This window comes from Vanellus vanellus, assembly GCF_965231255.1.
Source record: "Vanellus vanellus genome assembly, chromosome: 1".
NCBI classification, from domain to species: Eukaryota; Metazoa; Chordata; class Aves; order Charadriiformes; family Charadriidae; genus Vanellus; species Vanellus vanellus.
In genome coordinates, this window is record NC_138905.1 from 218,131,417 (window position 1) to 218,159,073 (window position 27,657).

A 27,657-nucleotide genomic window follows, 5' to 3' on the forward strand; every position below is an offset into this window, starting at 1 on the left:
AGTTTGCTGGCTGATGTACAGAATTTTTCAGGGCTAACTAGTGTTAAATCAGTATGGCATTTTTAATTTTGGATGAGCTTTGCTGGATCAGACTTATGAATACTCCATTACATTCCTGGGAATAATCTGTATGTCCAAATGTGGATGACCAGTATGGACCTCTTTTTTGGAGCTTGTTGTTCTCTATTATACTGAAATACAATAGAGAGAACAGCACTTTTAAGGTGTTCCTCTGACCTTTCTCAGAGTATAGGGTAAAACGAATTGGGACCCTAAAAGCACTCAGTTCTCCGCATGGAATATATACCCCTAGTCCCATGTCTAACCTAACAAAGCCAGAGATAGATAGATGTTCAAACAGAATAATGGCACCTTTGTAATTAACACCACCTTTTTTTTTTACTAGACCACCTCAACCACCCTAAGGTTTTGGTATAATGAGCCACAGTTAATGGTAAGGTAGTGTGAGTCAATACAGGGTGAGGAGGGAAGGGATGGGATGTATCTCACACATCTTTATATTTTATCTTACAAGTCTAAATATCTAAGAGGCTACAGAGATATTGTAAATGTTCCTTTCCTGAATCCAAGTCCTAATCCGGATTTCAAAAGTGTTGTTAAATGTCATGGTAATTTTTGATACCATTCATTGTAATTTAGGACTGTGTACAGTTCGTTCAGGTCTGAGTTCTCTAATTAGTACATGAGTGTTAGTTTTTCATTATACAGAAGTCTGCCTGGTAAGTATTAGATTGATACTATATACATTTGTTTCTAGATAAGGCATCATATTGTGCATTAATGATTTACAAGCATAAACCTCCTAAAATCAGAGAGGAATAAGTTTCCTGTATCCCATACCCAGTATGCTGAACTGTCAGTCTCTGTCCCGTTCCATTAAATATTTTAGTTTTTCTTCACTTCCAGAAAACATGTGGAAAATATCCTTGATAGTTAATTAAAAACCTGAAAATACTAATATAATTAGCATTAGGTTGGTCTTTCGTAAATGTTTGCCTTCCCAAATTTACCTCCCTCAGACTGTTGGCTAGCAAATACTTTGACTTTTACTCAAAGTAGCCATATCACTGATCCTTACATCTTTCTTCACCATATGTTGTTTCATTTTACTGACACCTCAGTTTTTATGCCACATGCATTTTTTACTCAGTTTGAGTGCGTCTCTAACAATACAAACTATTGGATTTTGTTAAATTGTATAATCCTGACACAGTTTTATGGCTTTCCCTTAACTCAGTCTATGATTAAATGTATTCTCAGTCTTCTTGTTGACTTAACTATTGAAAGTTCTCTGGCAAAGCAGGCAGAACAAACTTCACTGGGAGCTGTATCTCCATCATAAAATTGCTCTAAAGTGTTATCTATCCAGGCTGGTTGTATTTTTCATGCTTTATCACAAATCAGCGTCACAGATAGATTGCAGTTTGCAACCTGCAGTTGTTCATCGGAGTTAACTTGGCTGTCAGGACAGCCTTTTTGCAGCGCTTTAAGCTTTCATAACTTTTGTGCATGAAACTGAACTATTTTTTCTAGCCAGCTGGAGGATCAATGCATGTGTCATTAGAGCACATGGAAAAAGGCTATGTTACCCTTTTGAGATTGATTTAGGATATGTGGCATCCCAGCCTTCCTACTTTTTAGGAGTGCCTGCACAGAAATGAGCGCAGCATGGAACAACTAAAATCATGAACCTTAAAAATATTTTACTTCCGTTTTAGATCATCCTCCAAATCTTCAAAATCATTCAAGACTTAGAACTCCACCACCTCCAATATCGCATGCTCACACCCCAAATCAACATCATGCGGCCTCCATCAATTCCCTAAACAGAGGGAACTTCACTCCACGCAGCAACCCCAGCCCAGCTCCTACGGACCACTCGCTTTCTGGAGAACAACCAGCCAGCACTCAAGAGCCAGCCCATGCTCAGGACAACTGGTTACTTAACAGTAACATCCCACTGGAGACTAGGTAAGTCATTTTCTTTAGTACTTTAAAATGTTCTGGCTGTGTGTGCTAGGGACGTTATGGAAAATACACACATCTGTATAGCTGACCTTTCAGTCTGTGAACTGGTGTTTGCCTTAAGTATTTTGAGTTGTATTTATTATTCCTTGTGTCTTTTTATTTGGACTGGGAGAAGAGGAAATTGCTCTTCTTTCATAAACTAAAAATATTATCTTTAACAGCTGCTCATAAGGTTATTTTCCTCATTTAAAATTGGAATCAAGATCATAGATTCAAATGTTCTTGGTTTTCTTTCTTTTATTTTCCTTTAATGTATTTTCTTCCTATGTGGTAGGATAAATCAATATCCTATTTAAGAAACTGAAATCAGTCGATATATTGAAAAGATTTAGCCTTCTATCTGTGCCTCATCAAGCAGATACTTTTGTAGTACATCATTCAGGAAAGGTTGATCTTGTTTTACCTAATGAGGAGAGGTCGGCTGCAGCATTTTACTATCCTACAACATTGCTCCAGCAAGCATGAAACACTGGATAGCAGGGCATCAGTCAATTAATGATGTTTCCATTTGGGATTTAAATTCTTTTACACCTATGCAACACACAAAGGATGTGACGGGGTGCACTGAGTTGTTCTAGATAATAGCTTTGTTTAGGTTCTGTGTAGGTTCTGGAAAAAGGAGTTGTTATACTCCCTCAGCCTCAGTCCTCCCATCCAACGGTGATTGCATCTACTTCTTGCTGTCCCTCTTGAAACTCAGGTTTTGCATTCACCAGAGGTTTTGTTTCTCCATTTCCTTTGCTTCTGAGAAACCACTGGAGATTCTGGAGTCATTAGCCCCTATAAATGGTATCTTCTTCATTCAGGAGAGAAGTCTTCCAGGCCTTCATTGTGCACTTAGCTGCCTTTTTCCCCTCATTTGTCTTACCTTCTCAAACCAACAAGAAAGATTTTAGACAGTAAAAAATATATACTAGCTGAAAACTGACCCAGGGGCCAAATTTTTCACGTCACTGCTTGTGGGAATCTCATTGAGATCAGTGGTAGCTGGGTCTGTATCCTGGGACAAAATGTACCCAGTTTTGCCAGCTTTTGGTAAGAAAATAGTTTTTAAAAATGAAAGCATCTGACGATCGTTTTGAGAATGAGCTATGTCTGCTGGCCCTCTGAAACTTCCAAAACAGGCCTCAATCTAACGTTTTATGGCATTTAAGGATAATTAATTTCTCTGCAGCTGCTTGATTAAAAAGACCTAGCTAAGAAGCTGCATCCAAAAGATTAAGACAAAATTATAAGCAAGTACTGCAAGTGTGATTTGGCAAGTTTCAGTAATTACATTGTGTTTCTAATTCTTGGGCATATATACCCAAGCAGTGACTTTCATGTGTTCTTTCTTTCGAAAAAAAAAAAAAAAAAAGTACTTAGGCCCCACTCCTGCAGCCCTTTTGTGAATAATCCTCTATAATTCTGGAGGAAGCCCTGTGCGTTTTTCTATACCAGGTTGTGAATTCGTTGGAGAAGAGATAATAATGCTGTTTTAATAGTGCCGAGACATTCTCACATCTGCCTGGAGTCTCTCAGAACCTACAACCTTGCAGTTGAGAAGGAATGTTCTTGCTGCTGGATCAGTGGAGGAATGTCAGAGATAAAAGGTCTTTGCTGAAAACATCCTGCCCCCATTTGTCCAATTCTATTGGCAATCAGAGAGGGAGATGGAGAGATAATCCTACCACATCTTCATAAACACAGGAGTTCATAGAACAATTATCTGGTTGGTCCTGGACTGCTCCTGTTAAACTGTAAATGAGTCCATCCTTAAAGGCTGTCCTCTTTCCTTCTCCACGAAATCATTGTGGATGAAAATTTTTCATGATCTGAAGCGGACTGTTCTTTCTGCAAGTTGGGCTGTTCACATTATTGCTGTTAACCAGACTGAATGTTGGAGGTCTACCTTCACGAAGAGATTCTTCTGCATAATTTGGTGATTTCACTCGCATCACAAATGATTCACATTTGTAGTTGATCCTTAATGTAACCATTTTATTAATTAGGTAGAAAATAGGTCATTTCAAGACTGATGTGGCTTTTCACACAGTGGTTGGAATGGTGTAATTTTGTCCAGTGTCCCTTCAGACAATGAACATGTTGGAAAAGAACGTGTAATTTTATGCCAAACAGCAAATGAGCCCATTTACAGAGCACGACTGACAGGCTTTTGTTCCTTCACTAAACAACATTAAGAAAATAAAATGTGTTATAATGGTGTCATAATGGAAAGATGCTGTGCTGCATAGATGATCAGTAAATCTGTGACAAATCTCTAACAGTCTCCTCTTCCAACATGCAGATATCTTCCATTTCCTTTGATGGGAATTTGGTAGACATAAAAGACCAGGCTTCAGAGCTGTTTAGCAAACTTGGATGCCCAATTCCACCTCTTCCATGAAGTTGACCTTCCCCACTGCAAAGATTTTTAGAACCAAAAAAAGACCTCCACCTAAGAGAATAAAATGTCCAATATGTAAAAAAATAAATCCTGGCCAAGAAACATTAATCCAAGAATTAAGGCCTTTGAAGTAAAGCAATAGGCGATTATAGTAATCTCATGTCAAAAATGGAATTGTATTTCTGTTGAATATCCTTTTTTTTTTAAATCCCGTATTAGTCAATAGGGAGAGAAAACATGAAGAAAAAGCTATGTCTTTTAAACAAGGATTGTCACAGGCTGTGAAACATGCCTACAGTTATAGATTTTAAGTGCCCCAGAGTTTGAAGGGGCTTGATTTTTACTGCCGTGGACTCCAGGCAGTATTCGGAACTGGGAATTTAGGATGGTTTGTCACTGGCTGGAAATTTCCTTATTGTAATGCAAAGGCAAGCAGAGATGCGTAGCACAAGTCTACAACTGACACAATAAGCATATCCTACATCTGAGAACTTTATACATTGCAAGAAGAGCCCCTCCTCTTCTCTCCCTTCTTTTCATTAGTTTCCCTTTACTCCCTTTTCTCCGTTTCTCCTTCCTCTTTCTTTTCCTGTCTGCTCCCTTTTTTGTTGCTTTAAAAGCGATATATTATCAAGGGTGTGATGAGAAGATCTTTGCTCAGCAGTCACTCCTGACAGGTAAGTCAGTTCCCCCTGTATTTATTCCTCACTATTCCTTCTCCTGTGGTCTGTTCCTTTACATTTAACCTTTCAGGAGCAAATAAATGCCGTCTAGATGGACATTTAGTTGATAAACCAACAGCTTTCAGGAGACTTCCCTTCCCAGGAAATTTCATCTGGTAATCATGTAAGGTCAGATTCTGCCACCACAACTCATAATGAGAAGGGAGAGTGGTTTGTAACGAGACAGCTCTTCACAGGTAATCTCCAAGGGAGCAGCCTCTCTCCAGCCTGCAGCGGGGAGGACAGTCATGCATTAGTCACCTCCGTGACCCAGCGACCTCTCCCTTACAAATACATACATTAGAAGATTATATAACCCTCCCCTCTTCTATTTTATCGACAATCCACAACTGAAATTCATGGAACCAATTTGACATGGATTTTAACTACTGATGAACTTGTATTGATTGGTGTGTTGCTGGATGCCTTGCCTCTTACCCATTAAATGCTCAGCGCATGCACATATGTTGCTTCTTTTTACATCGAATCCAACATCCAACCTTTCCGGCATTCCCAGGGAATGTGAGGAAGCCGCAAACACTTGGGGATGGATTGATGTCTCAAGTGCCATGGCACACGGCTCATGCATGTCGACCCACCTTACTCCAAAGCTATGGAGACACTTTACTTTCGGTCAGATCAAGGAGTAGATCTGTTCTGTCAAAGCAGACCAGAGGCCTCCAAAAGCAGTGAGTTGAGCTAAGGAAGTGCTGGCATTAGCAGAATGAAGAGGAGGAAGCAGAAACGAAAATTAAGGTTGAGGGTGTTTTAGAAGAGACAGTATCAAGGTTTGTATGGTGTGACAGGGCTGGTTTCTCTTGGTATGGCGTGTTACCTGAATCCAGTTTCTTTGACAGAGGAGTTCTCCTTTGAGTTCACGTCATGTCACTTATATCCTGTAAGCGTTTAATCCTGCATAAGTGATAAAGTGTCACAATGCTGTTATGTTCCTTTTGCTAGTTTTGGCCAGGGAATTTAATGCTGAAAACAGACGTAGGGAAAATCAGGACTGTTTTTTTTTGTTGTTTTAAAAAAAGATGGGAAGAACATTTTTTTGCCAGGTCTTGAGAAACAAGCCTGAAGGTGAGAAAGACACAGTCTGTTCCCAGCTGTGCCTTTGACTTAATTCTTTATGTTCTTGCTATTCTCCTCAAAAAGTACAAAGCAGTTTAGCATATATAGGTCAAAATGTGACTCATCAAAGTACACGCCAGGGAGGCAAGATATTGCAAAATTCCGTTATTGTGTGCTGAAGTCAAAACCAGACTTTTTCACGTACAGGCCCTAAGTGTCTTGCCTATTGCCTGTATTATCTAGACTACAGCCGATACTTTGGTATTGGAATTTGGGTTACAGCATAACCTTTTTCCAGCTTCTATCTGCTTATCACAGAGAGACTTTTATTTGGAATTCTCCATTTGAGCAAAACTTTCATTTTGAAACTTCTAAATAGCAAGTTATTGTTCCACAAAGGGAAACAAATTAATCAAATTGGTAATTAAAAAGTTCTCAAATGCAAAACAGAAGTGTAAGCAAAGGAGTGGCAGTTTTTCGCTGGAAATCCATGAGGATGTTAGATGGAACTGTGCTACTGAGGTACTGGCCGCAGTGGGGTATAGATACTGTGCTGTGCCTTCTCAGAGTAACAGTAACACAGCCGCAGGACTATAACAGGGTTACAGCTGTGCTGGATTGAAATCTAGTCTTTTGAATCCAGCAGTTCAGAAGGTTTCATGTGTCACTGGCAATAAATAATGTGAAATGAACAAAGACATCAACTTTTTTTTATACATGCACATGGGCGTGTGTGCTTGTATGTGTGTATATACATATATATAGTGTATATATAGAGAAGTGAGCATTCTTAAAAGCTATATATGTATATGTGTAGCATCTTATACATATAAATATATGGTCCATCATTCTAATTCCATGCACAACTGCACTATAACCATTGTGGTTTATAAAATCACACTTCATATATGCATGACTCACTGGCTTCATTCATGTTTCCATATGTATGTAGAAACATAGCAAAGCAGACATTCCTAGAGACATTGCAGGACAACCTCATTGAGATGGACATTCTCACCTCCTCCCGACATGACGGTGCTTACAATGATGGGTATGTGACACTTACGTGGTCTTCCTGTTTACTGTACAGTCATTATGATCCTTGCATGAAAGCATTTGGTCATATCAGTGATGTTTAAGGGCAACACCATTGCTGGCCTCTTCCAAGATGGCTTTAAAAAAATGAAGTTCTGGAGCTTGGAGCACTATATCCTGTACATATTAATGGAAGACTCATTAATATGCTAGTGAGCTGCAGCATGCCATTTGCTTTTTTCCCTTGTTGTTTTGAAAGTCATTTCGTTAGCAAGAAGTACCTACAGCAAGTTTGAGTCCCGTATAAACTAAGATTAATTTAATTTTCATAAAAATCTTAAACCATTATTGTGCTGGCAGCCTGATGGTTAATTGTTGAACTGATATTTTCCACATGCCTTATCTTACAAGTGTCTCCTATTGGTATATGTAAGCCAAGCCTTTGATTTTGACTTAACCACCCATTCTGGCATCCTTACCTAATTTTTGATCACTTAACTTTTAAGTTATAAGCAGTTTTTAACTTGACATTTAGTGCCAAAAGTGTTGACCTTATGTTGGCAGTTTCTAATCTGGTATCCATCGTTAAATTAAGACCTAATTGGTGTACTTGAACACTGCAGGTACCTCTTTGCTCAGAACAGATACATCTGTGTCTAAATAAATGCTTTCTAAAACAGGATAGTATCTGACTCTTTATAAAATGAATGTTTTGATGTAGAGCAGTAGTAGAAATAATGAATCTTTCTCTAATGCTCAGCAGTCGCACTTAGAGTACCAGTAAAACCATGGCTGTAATACTACAAACACCTCTTTCAGAGAATTATGTGTTACTTTATAGTGCATGAACCAATGGCTTTTCTGCATGGTGATGTTTCTGCATGTGTTGTTTCCCTCTGTGATTGCACAAGTGGCTTCAAGGGGAAAATAGAGTCACGTCTTCATCTGGTATAATCCACCGGCTTGACTGACTCCCGTGGACCCATGCTGGTTGCATTTATGCTGGCTGCAAATCTGTCCCCATAAACCATGGGAGAAGGTGCAAACTGCACTGGGGCTGTTCCTCAGTCCTCACAAGCTTCATTTTTGTTTGATATCATCATGGTAATAGACGAGTCAGGTCCATTTCCCAAGTTTCATTCCCAGAATTTGAATGCCTTGGACTTGATGTCCCACCAAAATTAGGTTTTTCATTTAGGATTCCCACGGAGAGAACTCCCATTGGGACATTTCATTTCAGGAACTCATGGTCTGCAGTGGGTTCTTTTTTGTGCTGACTTTCATGAGTCTCACAGACAGTCCTCATAGGCTGGCTTTCAGGCTGCGTTTGTAATACCAGGCAAAATGCGGTGCCTCCCAATGTGTCACTGGACAGGAAACACTGTTGCCTTTGACAGTAATTCACACTTTTTAAAGGTAGGCATCAAACCATGGTGCTGTGGACTGCTTTCTGGAAGCAGGTGCCTCTCCCCGCTAGCGTTACACGGAACTTGAATTCTGGGCTTTGATGCTTTTAGCCATGCCATTGTCCAACGCTGAAATTTGCTGGGTGGGGACAGTGTGAATATTCCCCTCTGTGACAATTTGGGTGCTATGGAATGGCTTAAGCTCTATTTCCCCATCTCCATTCACCAACGCTGTAAAACAAAAACAAAAACAAAACCAAAACCAAAAAAAGCTCTCATGCAGTGATCAATGAATTGGTAAATGCTCTCCCCTCTTTAATCCGACCCATGCTCCTCTTCAGTCTCTGTAGGGCATTTCTGTGGGAGCGTGAGCAGGCCCCTCGTGCTGCCCGTGCCACCAGTCTGTCGTAGCTGTGCTTGGGGTATTCATCTCGCTCTAACGCCAGCTCTTCCACAGAGGGGACTCCTGCCCTTGAGGAGTTCTCTGTGGCATTGTTGGCACTGTGATTTTCTGTTTCGTTTGTTTGCCTTTACTCTGTGTGACTTGCCTTTGATTTTTATTCTTCTCTTTCGTGCATGCCATCCGTGTCCGTAGCCAGCATTGTGTGGAGCTGCTTTCCTCGTCCCGGCGGCAGTCGCCATCCTCCCACCCTACGTCTCCCTCAGCTTCCGTCCGTGTGAGGAGTCACTTGCTGTTGGTCTTTCTTCCCTCAGGCACTTCCTGTTCAAACCTGGAGGCACTTCTCCCCTTTTTTGTACAACGTCGCCGGGATATCCCTTGACGTCCAGCACTGTGTACTCACCTCCCCCTAGGCCCCTTCCCAGAAGTACCTTCTCTAGGCCCGCCTTTAACCTGAAGAAACCCTATAAGTACTGTAACTGGAAGTGCGCTGCTCTGAGTGCCATTGTCATCTCGGTCACGCTGGTGATCCTGCTGGCATATTTCATAGGTAAGCTTATTTTTGGTATTTGTTTTTTTTTTTCTGCTTTTCTGTCATTTCTCTACAAACCCGCCCATAATGCTAATGTTTGGGAACCAGAGGGTCCAGATCGTGGTGCAAAGTAATGGGGAATTAAGGCCTCTATTGACTTAATTGGGTGTTGCAGTGGTATAGTAGGGAGCCTAACACAGGTCCTAGAGCCAGAAGAGCTTAATAAAACATGAGGCATCCATTGGGCTCCCTGTAATTGCGTGGACTGTTTACTTTCTGCAGAGGAAAGTGTACCTGGCACCAGACAAACCCACCAGGTTTGCCCAAAGCAGCCCATTAAAACAGGCAGTGAGGTCCATGTCCCAATCACAGCCGCATCCAGATCCGTGGAATTCTCTGATGTTGGCTTTGACGGGAGCAGGGTCAGAACAAAAATCCTGAATCCAAAAATGTGGTTTTATTCTATCATTTCGTGGCACATCCTAGCCCTTAACCAACAGAATTTAAGTTCACAGGGTGACCTGGAGGGTGGGGAAGGACTGAGTTTAGACTGTGGTCCAACAAGACCTGGAGCAGCAGTGGCTTTTTCTTGCACTGTGCGTAACCTAAATTTCTTTGGTTTATAAGAGTTGTCATTGTTCATTGCAAAAAAGTGTCCTCAGTGTTTGTTGCAAAAGTAATTGAAATCTTAGAAGTGAAAATTGTATTTTTCAGCCTGTAAAGTTGAGGTGTTACCATTACTTTTTCTTCAGTTAGATATGATATTCGTGTTATAAATGTCTTACAAAGGCTCATTCCTGGACTTCTATTTTAAACTGTCAGTGGTGCAGACTCTAGTTGTCAGACACTTACAGATGTGATCATAGGTAAAAAAAGCCCATTTCTCATAGCAGAAATGAGTCTTTTTGATTTCGCTGTGACTTCCTGTACGCTAATGATCTATAAAGGGTTGTGGTTAGAATTACAAATCTTAGGCTGGATCGAAAGATTTTTTCTTTCATTTCACATGAGTATAATTAGCACGACCACAAAAGATTGCTTTTACTGTGTTCCTTTTATGTACACTTCTTTAATGACTGATACTTTTCCACTTCTGCCTTGCATCATACTCTGGTCACTTTTATGCTTCCTGTAAGAGGAGCAGGAATGATTAATTAACCAACATTAAATCAGCAGCAGTTTGATGAAATATGCAGTCAATTTTCATCATTTGCTATGTACATTTGGACTCGCCTTTCTCATTTGTCTGGTATTCTACTAACGCCTTGAACATGGTTCCTTTGGACATTATCTCAGTGTGTCAGAGGAGTATCGTTATAACTCAGACGAGCGGTGCCTGTTAATTCTGACGGAGGAGGTGTGTGCCATTTGTTAGATTGAGAAGAGTTTGGTTTGCCATTCGTTATTCTCCAACTCAAAAAGTTTTTTTCTGAGTTCTGAAAAGATCAGGCTCCTGTTTAAAATCACAGTGCGTGTGGTTAAAAGGTAGGTCCATTGAGTGCTCTCCCATCCTTTTTTTCCCATTCGGATGAATTCCGTGGCATTTGCCAGGCTCCCCGGATGGCTGGCAAGGTGCCAGAAATGCTGATCAGGTTGAACTGCTGTAATTACGGGTCATAATTACTAATTTCAAAAGGAACTATAAATTATTAAAAATCAAATTCGATGGTTCGGTTCAGCATAAACATATTTAGCAAAGATTGTCTCTACCAGACCTAGTGTTCTAATCAACAAGGAAAAAGGCAGATATTTAATTAGATTTTGATGAAAAATTGTGTTTAATTTCAAGTATAATCAATTATTAATTACTGTAATGAGTGATTCTGGTGGGGTTTACTAATTAACTCATTTAAAAATTATGAATAACCTTTTCATTTGTAATTATTTTCTACATCCTGTCAAGTTGCAGATGAGAATTGTATCACCTAACCCAAAACAAAAAGAAATGAATCAGGGAGTCAAAATGTTTGTATTTGCGCTAAGTTAAGCTGAGGCGGTTTGCGTTCTGAGAAAAACTACGCATTTCTTAACAGGAGCTTGTTCATTCTTTTCAATAACCTGGTCTGTTTGCAAAACAAATCGCTGTTTTTCCCTCAGTTTCCCCCCCCCCCCGATATTTGCATAGTTGCATTTTCTTACAGATACCTTTCCTCTTTTAAGCAGTATCTTGTTCTTTTTGATGCTATAGGGACTATTTGAGTGGTAAGATAGAACTTAATCATGAATAAGAAGGTCTAATCTATATAACAGCTCGTGAGTGTTGGGAACTTGGCTACTTTCCACCTGCTCTTGTTAGTTAAAACCACCTTAGAAATTATCTTTTTAATGAGCATTTTCATCCTCCAAAGCAAACTGAGGTCATTGGAAAGACTCTCATTGAAGTGAATGGACTTTGGATCGGGTCCCATGGCAGTGGCTTGGCATTTACTCTATGTTTTAATACACTGATGGAAATACTTCAGAGTAATATCTAGGGCTTCAGGATGCTCTCCACAGCATCAGGCACGTCATGGTCATCCATTTAAATATTAAAAACTACCCATCGCAGGCCTTACCTACCTGTACAAGTGTGTGGAGCGAGAGACTTCAGGAGATCCACGAGGGACTCAGCTGTTAGCAATACTTTTTGTGTGACGGATGCTCAGACACAAGTGTGGTGGACGACCATGTGAGGCAGGCAGAGCTGCATGGAAACAACAAGGCGTTGGGTCATTTCTGAAGGTCTTTGCTGAAGCCAGTTCATTATTTAAACTCATCTGAAGCACTTGCAAAATTGTTTGTTTAAGGCTAAAAGGCAGAGTTGCCATTATTTTATGAAAGTCTTTATGGTATTTAATAGTCTGAGGCTCATTTATCTTGCTGGGCTTTTTCAGAGAAGAGGAGAGGAGGCATAAATAGAAGGCTGTGGAAGCTGAACGGCTGGTATCATGTGTCAACACTGTGATCAAGCTGAAGGTTTCACAGGTCTGAGTCACTGGTCTGGAGAGATAATGACAAACAAAATATAACAGGGTATATTAAGCACCGAAAGCTGGTTTTCATTTGAATTAACCAGCTTTTGATGGACTTGTTGCCACCTTTTCAAATATTCAGAGACACGCACTAAGGCAGTGGCGACAATGCACATCAAAGTTTTGCACACACAGCTTATGCAAATCTCATGAGCTCCACGGAAGCTTGTCTCGTGGGGTGAGAACACCAAAGAGAAAAGCGGTGGCAGATCAGGGCTGTAACATTAAAATGGCAGGAACGGCACCGTTGGAACCACTGAAACGAAAGGCCTCTCTTAAGCAGCTTGTAACTGACCTGCAAATTTGCGGCTCCAAGAGGTCGTGGAGAGACACCGCCTTAAAATTAAATTTCCCATTTTAGGATTGTCCATTCAATTGACAGCTAGACAAAGAAAATTTTCATGGCTTTTGCTGGGATGCGAAGGGGTCCATATGCCATGGAGCTGTGCCTGGGAGGGCTAATTTATAGTGAGACTCTTATAATGGAGATAATACCACGCGGTATGTTGCTATCCAGATACTTTGCCAGCAGAGCTTCTGTACCTGGTAGACGCAGGCTTGATAGCATAGCACTGTAAAGAGTCTCTGACATTGCTGTACTGCTTGGGAGGAAGATTTCTGAGTTTAGAAACAGAAAAGACCTGTTTGTCCAGATCTCCACGCCCAGCAGCTGTTTGGCTAGGTCCGCGGAGCAGTTTCTAAATGAATTAGTGATGGAGAATAGTTTCTTTCTTCTGAAACAGAAGGTATTGTCCTTTGCCTGATGTAGATTCCAGACTAGATGGAAGTACAATTTGATGTAGTTAGGCACTTGCAATTTTCCTATACTTAAGCATGTGCTGCGGTTGCATTGCATGAACGGCAAGAAAGATGGGCATTTGATTTAGATTAAAGTTAGGGCTGGAAAACATATTATGCAGCCAAAACAGTCATTCCGTTGATTGGAGTCAGAGCTCTCTCTACTTTTCAGCTCTGTGTTCGTTTGAACTCTGTACAGATGCAGCTTCACTTAAAGAACAGTGTTGCTTGCTACAGGCAAAATGCTTTGACAGTAAAACTGTGTGAGGACTATGATGTGTTTATAAAGTGTCTTTCTTTTTATTGTCTAAAAATCACCCTGAAAGCTAAATTTAGCTCAGTTTGTCCATGATTCTTTGATGCTGTGTAGTAAACCCAATTTAAAGCAGCTCTCCAAAGCTCTTAGCTCTCTAACTAGTTAGCTATGGATGTATAGTGTACCAATTACCGTGGTGTTTGCCTGGCACTTGAGATCAATAGGAAAAGTTGCTAATGCTTAATTATTAAACTTGAGCTGTATCTATTAATCTTACATTTCTACCTTGATTTTAAGGTTTTTATTCAAGTTAAAATATAAGCTAATTTATTACCCTGCCAACAAGTTTCTTGCATTTTCAGCTTTAAGATTTCTTTTCTGATCCCAGATTAAGTTTTATTTTGCTACTGCTGCTATTTGTTCTTTTGATTTGCAGGGATCTTTCAATGTTTTCTGTTTCCCTCTTATCTTACATAAAAAGCAGAAATGGTAGCTAAAAAATCTGTTCTAGCAAAGCCTTTACTTTATGAAGTCAATCTGTCACCTAAGGAGCAGCTTCCAGGTCCCTTCTTGGTTCTTTCACATCTTGACAAAATTGCTGCACACAGTTCACTCAGTAACTTTGGGTGTCATTTACTTCATTTTACCCTTAATCTATAAAATGGTGAGATCCGGTCTGAAAGGTGCTATAGTATTATCAGTAATATATTAATGTACTATAGATGTCTGTAAAGCCCAACATTTCAGGGTACTGGTTAAGAGGGACCATCATCATGACCCAACACCACTATTTCTGTCTTTTATAGTAGAACTTGAATATGTGGGTTGTTTTCTGTTAAAGCTGGCTCTTATTGTGCCAAACGCATACAGGCATGGTTAGTGCCACTCCCTCACTAAGTCGTACAGTTTAAATGACATGTAGCTCTTTCTTTCATACAAAGTGACATTTGGGAAATATGGGACTTATTCTTCTCTTGCACAGGCTTCTCTTCAACTGGAGCTACTCTGGTTACTTTAGCGCTCGTTCAAACTCAGTCTGAGCCGATGGCATTGGTCGCAGCGTCTGCAACAGGAGCTGCACCAACCCTGGAAAAGTCTGCGTATAATTTTATGTATTCCTGATTCTGGAGATTGACCAGACTAATCACAGAAGACAGATATTGACCCCTCAATCCAATTTGGAATGATCTTCTTGTCTTATTTGTTGTTGAGCTCCAAATTTTTACCCCTGTAAATTATCTCAGCAAAGCTAAGACACAAAAATAGTCTCAGCCCGGTGGATGCCATCAATGTGAGTTTCTGTCTGATTGTTCAGAAGTGCATGATTTCAGACAAGTTGCAGGAATCTTTTTGCATCTTTTTTTTTTTCCATAGCAGAGAGATGGGAAGATCGCAGGGCTTTGTGTTAGCCTTGATCACACTTCGCTGTTGTTAAGGAGCAAGTGTGGGCAGCTGCTGGGTGTAAAGTTTACAAGAGGCTGGTTGAGGAGCGCTGAGCTCAGGAAAGCTGCCTGCGGGAATCTGGCAAAAGAAACTTTCCCTGGGCAGATCCACAAAGAACTAGTGAATCTCTCAAATGTTTCAGCTCCCCTCACTTTACTGATATTCCCCCTTCTTCCTCTCCACGTGCAGGCATGCGCAGTGTTGTATAAAACACACATAGATCTCCAAAGTACAGCTCAGTATAGCTACATTAAGGAATGTTATGTATACATTTTGCCTGACATGACCAAAAAAAGGCATTTGGTTGATAGTGCTGTACCTGTGCACAACAAATTACCAGAGAGATGAGAAAGACACAAAATTAAAACAGAGATGAGCTCTATTTCTATTTGATTTTATATTTCCCCCTGGTTTGTTGTCTTTTGTTGCAGCTTTAGATGTATGGTGGTATGAATTATAACTCAGATCTTATTTTCCATCACCTACAAAGTCAGGAATAGCTGTTAGTATTATTAGAGGATTGTCTGCATCTCTTTTTTGATTTGGATTTTGCATTGTATATTTGGATAGCAGCTACTGTTAGCTTTATAGTTTAGAATAAAGGAAGTACAAGTGATTTAACCACAGCTTTAAAATAGAGGTGATAAAGGTACAAGATCCCACTTTAAAGCTATTCTTGTGAAGATCAATTCATTCAGGTGAGTGCTAAAAACCTCACCGTAGAAAATCCATTAAAGAACATTCACTGTTTCAACCTAAATAAGATCTGTAACATGACATTAAGTGTTGGGATAGGAGAAATATACGATGAAAGAGAGACACTGCCAGAAAATATTGCTGGAAAAAGATAGTAGAAGATAATATTAACCCACTAATTTTCTTAGAGTTGCCCAGTGTGGGCAAACTGGGAAGTATTAAAATTTAGGTATTCTATTTGATAGCAACATCTTCTGAAACTCAGCGGCAAAATTTCTGCTTTGCAAAGTGGTTAACACTTTTTCAGAGTCTACACTGATAAAGAGCCTGGGCAAGTACTGTGTCTTTTAGGAACTAATTAGATGTTTATTGGAAACAAGAAGAAGCAGGAAGATTCCCAAAATTTTTTTTTTTTTTTTTTTTCATAATTTTTAATTTTAAAAGCCGTAATGACTGTCAGATCATGTAGACTGACCTCTTGGGACACTGAAGGCTGGTAAACTCCAGCTACTTACTCTGCCATTTTACATAGGTGAGTCACGTACCTAATTCACTTTTTCACAACTTACATGTCTAAGGATCTCATTGGCTCTTTTTGGCTATAGAAATTACATTAGGGTTTTGTTTTACAGCGTCTTCTTCTGCTTTCTCTTTAAGTCATTTTCAGTCTCTGCTTTCTAGAAGCCAATGTCCCACTTCACGGACAACTCTCTTATGAAGACAGGCAGAGAGACTTGGGGTTGTTCAGCCTGGAGAAGAGAAGGCTTCAGGGAGGCCTATAAGGTCTTAAAGGGGCTACAGGAAAGCTGGAGAGGGACTCTTCAGCAGGGGGTGATAGGACAAGGGGTAACTGTTTTAAACTGAAAGAGAGGAGATTTAGATTAGATATTAGGAAGAAATTATTTAATCTGATGGCGGTGAGACACTGGCCCAGGTTGCCCAGAGAAGCTGTGGCTGCTCCGTCCCCATCCCTGGAGGTGTTCAAGGCCAGGCTGGATGGGGCTTTGAACAACCTGGTCTAGTGTCTAGTGGGAGGTGTCCCTGCAAGGCGATTGGACTAGATGGTCTTTAAAGGTCCCTTCCAGCCCAAACTATTCTGTGATTCTATGAACTTGTGATCCATTACCCTAAGTGTATAGGCTGGCCTTCGACGCATTTTGTTTGAACCTTAAGCACGTTTTGATTGAATCAATAGAATTCAGTAGCTGTCCAGCTCTCCTATTTATCTGTTCCGTCCTCATCATTGTGACACCTGAATAGTCTTTAAGTCATCTGCATGTTTAGTCATCCATGATTTTATATTTACTTAAGTAACATTGATGTAAATACTGGATAAATTCAGGCTGGCTATCAGTTTTTGAATTTCACAAGAAATTTTAACATTTGATGGTTATTCACCAGTAATGATGATGTTAAGGTCTTTCAGTTAGTTTTTAAGCACATGTATACATTGCTTTTTACCATTGGAAAGTGCTTGTTTCTTTAATCAAGAGTCGTACCAAATTAGATCATATGTCTTACTAAACTGTAATCTTGTCAAAAAATGAGTAACCATTTGTTTTTTGAGGTCTGTTTTTCAGAAAAGCGATATGGTTGGCCTGAGTTACCATACATTCGCTTTCTTCATTCGTCGTCAGTTGAATTCTGTGTTATGTGTTCCATTATTTTGTCTGTAATAGATGCCAGGCTACCCGATACAAGTGACTCGCATCCTCTCCTTTTCCCTTCTTAAATATTTGTACAGCATTAACCCTGTTCTAATCTCTTGGTAGCTGCTTCAATATTACTCAGTGAATCAGATTCCTCTTCTGCTAGCTCGTCTCATTTACTGGGTACCAGTTAAATGAGCCTGCAGATTTAAAAATGTTTGTAGATGTAGTTTAATATAATTCTTGGTTTTTAATGGACTGGAGAAAAACTTATTTCCTGTGAAATAATTGCATTATCATAGTTATTTTCAAAAACCAGAACAAAAATTCTTACTGAACACTTGAGGCTTTACTATAACATTATTAACAATTTCCCCATATCCATCAAGTAAATAGCTATATTGTTGCTCAGTTTACTAGGTTTCAATACACTTAAAAAATGTTCTATTGTTCTTTGGTTTTTTTCAAGCCGTGTATTTTTTTCTTCATGTCCTCAGCTTCCTTTATCAATTCTCTGCATGGTCTTAGATTTATATAGATTACTCTCTGTTTCCCTATTGTTCTATGGTTTTATGGATACATTTTTTTTTATTATTTCTGCTTATTGTTTTATTTTGACACTGAATGAAGAGGTCCTTTTGTCAAAGTCAGATCCTCTTTCATCATGGTGGGATCACTGGAAGAATGACTTCCATTTAGAAGTAGACCATCGATGTGACTGATTCCTTAACTGGTTGAAAGCAGGTTGGGGCTGAGCGCTCCATCTCATCTTGGAGTTTGCATCAGTGCGCCATGAAACCACACGTCAGTCACATAACATCAAAATTAGCTCTCTAGATGCCTGATCCTTTCTTAAATTTAAGAATCTTTAATACAAGGAGGGATGAGTTTAATTCCATCTGCTTTTATTAAATGGTGAGATATGGGCTCTTAGCTTGTATAAGCTCTTATCAGCTGCTTTTAGTGAGTTTTTATAGTTGCTATATGCCCCCAGAAAAGAAAGTAACAGCACGCTGACACCAAAAGCGCTGGCCTTGCCTTTATGACAGTGGCACAGATGAGCTGCTGTAATCTTCATTTCACAGTTTAGATTGACCTTTGCACACAGACGCTGAAAAGGAATCAATTTTACAGATCTTAATGTCTACTGGAAAGAGTTCTCCTCGAGTCCATGTTTTTATTTCATACCAATTACTGTGAAATAACATAATTTAATTGCAGTTAAGTGGAGACAGAAAGAAACGTTTCCTGTAATGGGCTTTCTTTCAGTGTTTTTAAATACCATACATTTTTGTGGGTAACTGGTTACAAGAGTAAGCTCAGTTAGGGATGTCACTGACACTGAAAAATATTCCTCAGTTACAGTTTAGAGTTTCTCTCCCATCCTTTTCTAGCATAAATTAGAAGATGGCTTCAAAGCCTGATTTGCGACCAGGTCATACATTTCTATTGGATGTGTGCAGCGATGCATTCTCTAAGGTTTTTTACCTGTAGTTAAAGTTGAGCTATGTGGTAGATATACATCTTTATAGTGTTAAGTGAGGCGTTGTTGTTAAGTATATTGCCTAGGTAACATACCAGATGACCTGTAAAATAAAGAACAAAAAGTCCAATCCACTCTTTCCCTCTGTGACAAGATTTCAACACCACTGTTTATGCTGCAGCTTAAAAGCTCCAAAAGGACCACTTCTGCAGTTCACTGTGAGATATCAGAAGCTGATGCTCAATAAATAGATATTTAGAGGTTGCTGAATCTCTGTCTTTAAGTGAAAAGCTAATAAACTCTCCCACCATCACCAGATTTTCCTATCTTCCACTTTATTTAATTTTATCGTATCTTAACTTCCAAGCCTGGCCTTACTGCAGTCAGAAGCTTTTGCTTAGAAAGATGATGAGAACAGCATATGTTAGCTGTTTTCAAATATGGTAGCGCATAACACAGCAGCAACATTGCACCTTGCTTGCCTGGTACAACTGTAGCATCACTTCATTATGCAAAGAGACTCTTTAAAAAGCAAAGCAGAACAAGGCAGTTAGCAGAGATGATGGCTGTGCTTACACTAAGTATTTCAAAAGAAACTCTAATTGGACTATCAGTGGAGCAGAATCTCATTTAATTATGGCAGAAATTATAATGAAATCAAGCATCAAAAGGGCTTCCTGATGCTTTTGGTGAAAAAAATCCCACAATCTAGGCATAATGATATTCTAAACAGAATTAATCCAAGGGGTCAGTAACAGTTTATTTCTATTAGTATACCTTCTCCAGTCAAACTGGATCATGGGCTACTCTGGGTTGTGAAACATATATGTGGGACCATTCTGGGCATCCAGCTGGTTCAGAACAGGTGCATTTCTATAGTGTTAAACTCCTATGGATAGTCACACCCAAACTATCTATTGAGAATGATCTCTGGTCCTTGCTGGCTGAACTGTGCACGGAAATTCAGAAGGTGTTGGCTGACCAGAGCCAAAATCATTGTCGTGTCCTTCCTAACAAATTAATGTTATAGACTGTCAAGTTCCACTGGTTGGTACTGTTTAATTCACTACTATCAACATCGTCTTTGGGGATGCGGGACAGGGCAGTGTGCTATGTCCTGGAGCAAGAACTTTGATAAATTCATATTTAGTGATGAGACACAATTATCGTGGCCTAAGTGATCACAACTGAACATACTGGAACCAGACCTGTGAGGTCTGGACTTCTACTGCTAGTGTAGCCTTAGACAAAGCTTTACTGTTGGATCTACTGTTATTTTATATTCATATTGCAGAAGCGCGGAGGTAAGGAAGAATCATGACACCTCTTTTCTATTAAGAAGAACAAACAATAGTGTGTGCTTTATCATATCCCTGATCCACCCAGAGTCGGCTGCCACAAAACTAGAAAATCTGAGTTCACGCGTGCTCAGTGGGGACCTATTTAGAGTGCAGTAGCAAAATTGTCTGCACTCAGAGTATTCCTTCCCTTTCCAACCCCTTCCTGCTGCTACCAACCAGGCTGCACATATGGCATCCCTAGAAAGCAATTGAACGTGCTACAATGCTGGAGTTGCCAGGGTTGAGTGGCAATTTCTGTGCAATTGTTCTGCTCAGCGTTGGGCCAGTGGAAAAAAAATAGCCTGTGATGAGGGAATTAAAGGCTATTACAGAGTACATATGCATACAGGGGCTGATCTGAAATCACACAAGCAGTCTTAATTCTGTTCTTTGCTCACTTTTGAGTGCTTGACTTGGCGAACTTTGAGTTTCTTTAGCAAATGCTTTTTTTAGGTGTAATTAAACATAAAGATGGCTGTGGGCCTTTTAAGAGAACACTGTGGGTTGCTCTTCCCAGCACTTGCCTTAATCTATGTGCTGGATTTAGTTCTAAGTCCAAGGGAACAAATCATCAGGTTGTGTTAAGTTTCGTTATTGAGAGAGCTTTTCACACTGATCTGAACCATTCACTTAGATTTATAGTACCTGAAAGTACTGTGCTGGATTTTGCCCATGGTCTTTGGACAGAAAAAAATTCCTAGTGTCATTAATTGTACTGTGTCACCCACTTTATCAGCTTTCCCAGACTGTACATTTGTATCCATTTGCTGAGCTTTTATACAGGGGGAAAAAAAATAAAAAGAATTTTTTCCCTCTCCAAATGAACTGTTGGAATAATCTGCTTGTTTTTCAAGTTTATGTAAAGAAAAATTAGAAAATAAATTAAAAGATTCTTAGCCTGCTTTAAACATATTTGTGCATTTGTTGTCCAAGGCATTTAAAACAATTAGATGCTCCTGAATATATGTGCAGGCTGATTTTTTTTCAGATCTCTTCAAAAAGTCACCAAGCCGATAGGATTCTGCTTTAGAGCTCAGTTTTGGTGACGCTCAGGAGCACTCTGGCCCTGATCTACAAAATGTGTAAATTTTCACTGAATTTGAAGCACCTCCGTCATGCTCTTGAAGTCGCTAGATTAACTCAGGCTAAGGAAAGCTCCAGTTAAACCCGTGCTTTGGACATCAAGGGATTCAGAGACTGTCATTACGTTAATTTTTCTTACAGCGACTAGCACAGCCCAACTGGGGCTCTGGTGCTAATAGCACATGCATGGTGACTAAAAACACTAATGAAGTTTTCAGCTGATTTTAGGATTAAATCATGAGCAGCAGTCTCAAATCGTTTACTTGTCTTTATAATAAAATCATGTTTGTTTTCAGAAAGAGAGATGAGCAGACAGCTATCTGAGATCAGCTCACACATCAAATTCTGCAACAATATTTAGATTTATAATCCTTAAACTGGGATCCTAGATGTAAAATCTAATCCCACCTATGTTGTGCTGGGGTGATAGAAAATGACAGGTATTGTTTGTGACTTTTAAAGAGCAAACTGTATTTTTTAGACTTAAAGCAACCTATTCTATTAATTTGGGAAAGCATGTTTTCTGACAATATCTGGCAGAGATAATAAGGAAGGACGCATGTGAGAGGTTGTGGATTTACCTATGTAAATTACATCCTTTTTAATTAGGGTCTCACAGTTTATATGTGTGTAATGAAATGGCATTTGTAAAATTATAGTGTCCACAACAGGCTAGCCCAGAATTTTAGTGATTGCAAAGCAAGGTAGGAGGCCCTCTGATAGGGCTGCCTGTCCTCGTTTCTCTAATTGAAGTGAGTACCCAAATGGGAAAACCATTATTTCTAATATTATATACACAAATTAAAACTCCATTTAGAGGTGCAGTGGGATCGTCTTATAATTGACTTTGATCTTGAAGAAATATCTCAGTAATATTTATAGTAATACGGTCTCTGCCAGAAAGGGTATCTAGAAAGGGAAATATTATTTTACTGAGAAAGGCCTGAGCATGTGTAGCACCGAATTTGCTAGAGCTGTGGGGGCTGAAATGAGCTTCAGTGCAGTAAGCTGCCTGATAGCAGCAAAGTGTTCCTGAGGTCCATCTTTCAACTTCCTATTCTACTTTCACAGTGGTGTAGATGGTGAAGGAAATTACAGATTGTATTTAAGCAGACAGCTCCTCGGATAGCCACACCACCTTAATATCTTCTTTTTTTTCTATAGGTATACACTTTAAAAAATCATCCTAAAAATACCCATAAAAATATTTAAATATACTGATTTAAAACTGCATTTCCCATTCCTGCAGAAAATTACAAGCATCCAGCAAGCTACTATGGCGCAGGAGGGGCCAGTGCTCATCTATTAGTGGTTTGAATGGACAATCACTTGAAAGTCTTTGATCCCCAGGGGTAATTAGGAAGACATTGAATAGGAAGTGCTGACTCTTTGCATTGAACAAACATTGAGTTTAACCGCTTCATTTTATAACATGTCTTTCTAGTCACTTCCTTGAAGATTTCAAAGGAATGTGATGCTTCAGCTAGAAGCTTTTTTTCTTCCGTATTAAGAGCAATTGGGAACTAAATTCAAATATAAAGTGTTCTCCTAAGAAGGAACTAATACTGTTTGGTAGACCATCTGCTTCTGTCTTGGAAATCTTTGATACAGCTCTTCAGTCAGGAGGGGTCGAAGAATAACTGGTTTGTATCAAATCCAAGCAATAAATGCATTTGCAGCCAGGATTTTAAGCGGTTACCACGATGCTTTGTTTTCCTGAGAGGCAGTTCCCACTCTGGTGGCAAAATTTTAAGAGTTAGGAAGCTTTCCATCATGTGAATTCCTCCTTTGCACATGGTGATTCTGATTGAAGGAAGGAGGAAACCTGAATTATCTCTGAAAGAACCACTTCTGGTACTTGCATAGTTTGAGCTCTGACCGTGGAGGAATGGTCAGGCGGCAGGCAGGATCCCAGGTGTCTGGATGGATCCCATAGCTTGTGTCTGTACTGAGCTGGCTCTGAAAGCACCTACCTGTTACTTTAGGACATTTGAAGTCCTAAAAAACCCAACAAACCAACACAACACTGCTATCTGTCTGTATTATCTCCTCAATGCTTCATCCTAATCCCTTCACCCAGGGATGGGTGGATATGGATTCTCCAGTTCTTAGCGTGAAGAACTCGTGAAGAACTCGCAGCCCAGCCCAGCAGAGTGTCTTTATCCCCAGGCTGTGAAGAAGGCTCGTAAACCCTTTTTTCTCACTGAAGGTGGATCACTGAGCAGTCAGGAAGGGGTCCAGATGGGGAATTTACTATAGTGAGCATTACCCTAAATGTCCCTCCTTGTGCCTTTTTTTTGTATTTCGAAACTATTGTCTTGTGTCAAATAAATCAGCGGGCCAGGAAGAAGAGCCGTGGGACCTCCCAGCCACAAGCTGAGAGCCTTCACTTAAACAACATGTAATCAAGCTGCCTTTTGGGCTCCGTTCCTTTGTGACCTATTAATTTTACATGTCTAGCTGCACAGCAGCCCCGATCCAGCTGGGCTGTGGAGAGCCCTGTGTGCGCATTCATTCAGGCAGAGGATGATTTCAGAAGTCAGGTTTTTCATTCCTCGAGTAAGAGCTTTAAGCCATGGAAGGAGGGTATTTACTCATAGGAAATAATTTTAGATGTTAGAAACACAGAGCATCGTGCAGTTTTTGGTCACAAGGTAACTGGGTAACTGCCAAAGTCCACGCAAGAGCTGGGCTTGCAGGAATCCCTCTGTCCTTGCCCCACAGTCTCTGGCTCAGTGACCTGGGTATGTATGTGTACATGGTGTGAATTCATGATATTACGGACGATTGGGATCTTTAGATTTCAATTCCAGACTAAGAACCTATTAGGTACTTGGGTATTAAATTCCTCCAACATTCAGAACGTCCCATGCCCTTAGATTAATGCCAGCTTGGATCTGTCTGGTCCAGGACTTGCTCTTCCAGGCAAGGAGAGTGGATACAATGAACTGCATCCAGGCTTGGTGCTTTTACCCACTTCTGACACCAGTAAAGCCACAGAGCCACCTCAATCCTTGGCTCTTGCTGTGTTGGTGTGCTCTGCCACCCTGGGACGCCAGAGCCTTGTCCAGCACTGAAGTGGAACAGCGATGTAAGAGAAAAACAAACAGGTTGATTTCTTTTTTTTTTTTTTAATGTTTGTTTTACTGTTTCTATTCTCCTTAATCTTGTGTGCCTCTTCCTTGATTTATTGAAGATTGACAAACCAGTGATTATTTCATGCTGAAAGGCTCCTTTTCATAACATTGAATGTCATGAAAATATGATTAATTCTGCAACAGTCAATTCTCCCACTTCTACAGAAATCATATAATTTCAGTGTAGAGAGAGACAGTTATCCAGATAATTACAGTCAAGTTTATTTCGGAGACAGGAGTGAAAGCAATACATTTACTTGAGTCAAAATTAGCCCTGAGTAATTCAGTGGTGGAATTCAGCTTTTTTTCAATTAGGAGAAAAAGTAAACCTCAGATCTCATTTTAGAAAGTGTGTTATTATGAGTCTGACTGTCGAACCTGAAGGTTAAAGAGGAATATGTAACCACCACGTATCTTATCCTTGATTCCACAAAAAGAGGGGAGAGCAATGAAACAAGCCATAGAAATGTCTTCTCAACCACTGACTGAGCTCCAGCTGTTTTTCCTATTCCGAGTCCCTTTTACTTTTTTCCTTAGCTTTCCTTTGCTCTTTCCTAACCTCCTTCTTTTTCTCGTTTTCTCTCATTCTGTATTTTTCATACCTTCCTCCCCTTTCTCATTTTTATTCTTATTCATTAAGTGCTTCTCAGCTGTTTCTTCTCATACTGTCTTTTCCCATTTTCTCCTTTGCCCCGTGCTGCACTGGGGCGCTTTGGAAAACCATTCTCCCTACTGGGAGTGGTCCTTTGCCTCATGTTGGCTTTGGCTTTGCTGTCACCAGTGCGGGGAGGTGCTTATAGAAACCAGTGGAGTTGTGGAGCCAAACTCTTGTCCAGATGGAGCCCAGCATTGGTACAGCTGTGCTGAGCAGGATGCAGTGGCTGTGCAGAGAATTCTGGCTTTTCCAAAGCTTGTACACTCCCCTGTGTTATTTATGCAAGATATAATGACATCTTTTGATAAATATAGATTCAAAATACCGAACATTCTTAGTGCAAAAAGGCTGACTTAGTTTTTCTAAGGAGAAGCACTAAAGACTTTCTGTCTTGCCTGCATCCCTTTTACTGTCTGGGCTCGCTGTAAATCCGGGCTGTGCACGGTGCTCATGGTGGTCATCATTAACTTGTTCTGTTTGTTGAGCTTCCATTCTGAGAAACTCTTTATTCATTGTTTGAGGCAAGATCAGTTGTTAACTGTACAACAGTTGTTATTTTATTCATTCCTTAGCTTCTCTAGGAACTTCGGCCAGGTGAGGAGTCCCCAGGCCAGCAGCAGTACCTGCAGGACTTGGCTCTGAGAGGAGAGGCAGAAGGCAGCAGCAGAGCCTTCTAACTGCGAGAATGGCTTTAACACACACTATCGAAGCAGCTGGTGGCTTCAGCCGTAGCCTTAATTTCAAACATCGTAATTGATTGGCTTGGTTATTTATTACACTTAGCTTGCTGCTTTGGGCAAAGCAACAAGCTAATAAAGGGCCAGCGGAGTGTTTTTCAATTTTTTGCTGACTGCTGTGGTTTCTGGGGGTCTCATATGCTTCAGTAAGCATGTCTTGTCTTTTCTTCTCCCTGTGATCTATCACAATCATCTGCCTCTCTCTGCTAACTCCTTCGCTCCATCAGCCTGTCCCAAGAGATGTCCATTTTGTTGACCATGTGAATTATTATCTTTGTTTGTCCTTTTTCATTCTAAATGCTGTACCACTTTCTTTGTTCTCTGCTCCGCTGAGTAAGTTGTTTTGGCTTTAGTGTTTTGCTGTGTCATAAGCAAGTGGCAATAACACAAAGATACCAAAAAGCTTGGGTCTCTTCAAAACAAACTTGGAAACAATGTTCCTCTTTATTTGGCTGAATAGTGCCAGCTAATGTTGCTTATGGCCTCCACAAACAGCTATGGAGTAGGAATATGCAATACAGGTTGAGATAATGTGCTAAAACCTAAAGAATCATGATCCTGACGACTTGGTTCCACCAATATGAACTTTGGTTCGTTTGGATGGTTAAATAGCTCAGCTGATGCTAAACTGTTTGTAAATTTGGTTTGCTAAAGTGGATCTGAGTCCAGCAAATGAATAGGCACATCACATTGCTGTGGTTGAAATGCTGAACTCGGCAAAGTAATCAGACCCCGAAAGGACTGGAGTTTGGCTTCCTTCTTTTCCCCACCAACACGGCATCCAGAGGTGACTTAGGCCTGAGGATGAGGTGGTTTATCCTGCCACAGAAAATTCTGTTACCCACTCAGCAAGTTTCAGGGCACTTTTTGCTGGCACTTAGCTACAGTTGTGCAAGTCGAAGATTTGATGTCAAAACATGAGCATAACTGACCATTTGTATCATCTAAGTTGTTGGTGCTGAAACAGCCCAGAGAGGACCCATGCAGGGTTCCCTCTAAGTATCGTTTCCATTCCAAGAGAAGGCAGACAGAAGAGTTTTATTAGCTGTGGGAAATACAACCAGTGCTTCAGCAAAGAGCAGGTTGTGAGGCGTCCTAGGCAGTGAAAGCTACATGGTATTTTACAAAAGGGTACACTTTAATGATTGTTAATTGCAGTGTGCTCTTTTAATACATGGGGAGCCTTCAATATCTGAATATCTACTGAGAATCATGTTGTGGAGGGAGAGGAATAAGGACATGGGGGCTTTTAGGAGGGCATTTGCTCTTTGTGAGCCACCTCTTACATCTAGCTGAGCAGAGGAAAAAAAAAAAAGCCAGAGAAAACGTCAACGGTGGGTTCAATTGACGTGGAGACTGAGAACATCAGGAATCTCAAACTGCTTTTACAGCTTCACTTTGCTTTTAGGAACATTAACACTTCAAAGCATATGACAGTGCCTCTAATTCATGGTTCCAGGGTTTTTCCCTGGTTATGGTCTCTTTTTTTTTTTTTTTTTTTTTCTACAAGAAAGAACTTTGCATCAATTTAGCACGGAATGAAGTTGATTTGTGCCTCTCCTAAAACCTTTAAACAACTGTGTGCATGAACAGTTTTACACATCCCATTGAGGTGTAGAGACTCCAAACATCCACTGCTGTTACTACTTGACTTTTTAGCATGCGTATGGCAGTTAGGGCAAGCAAGCAAAAGAATGAATCTTCCACCGCCTTGCGATTCAGACACTTCTGGTATTGGGAAGATGGTAATGGTGAACACTTCATC

The 27,657-nt window shown here is 40.2% G+C and overlaps 1 protein-coding gene across 3 annotated transcripts in view; it reads left to right on the forward strand.

Moving 5' to 3' along the window:
* TENM4 (teneurin transmembrane protein 4) overlaps positions 1 to 27,657 on the forward strand; it is a gene marked incomplete at both ends in the record, with an annotated part of 373,229 nt that overhangs the window by 138,786 nt on the left and 206,786 nt on the right. For all 3 annotated transcript variants that reach the window (XM_082491556.1, XM_082491557.1, XM_082491558.1), the window contains 3 exons: positions 1,740 to 1,992; positions 7,184 to 7,282; positions 9,387 to 9,622. In XM_082491556.1, the coding sequence (XP_082347682.1) occupies positions 1,740 to 1,992; positions 7,184 to 7,282; positions 9,387 to 9,622 (588 nt within the window). The remainder of the gene's footprint in view (positions 1 to 1,739; positions 1,993 to 7,183; positions 7,283 to 9,386; positions 9,623 to 27,657) is intronic.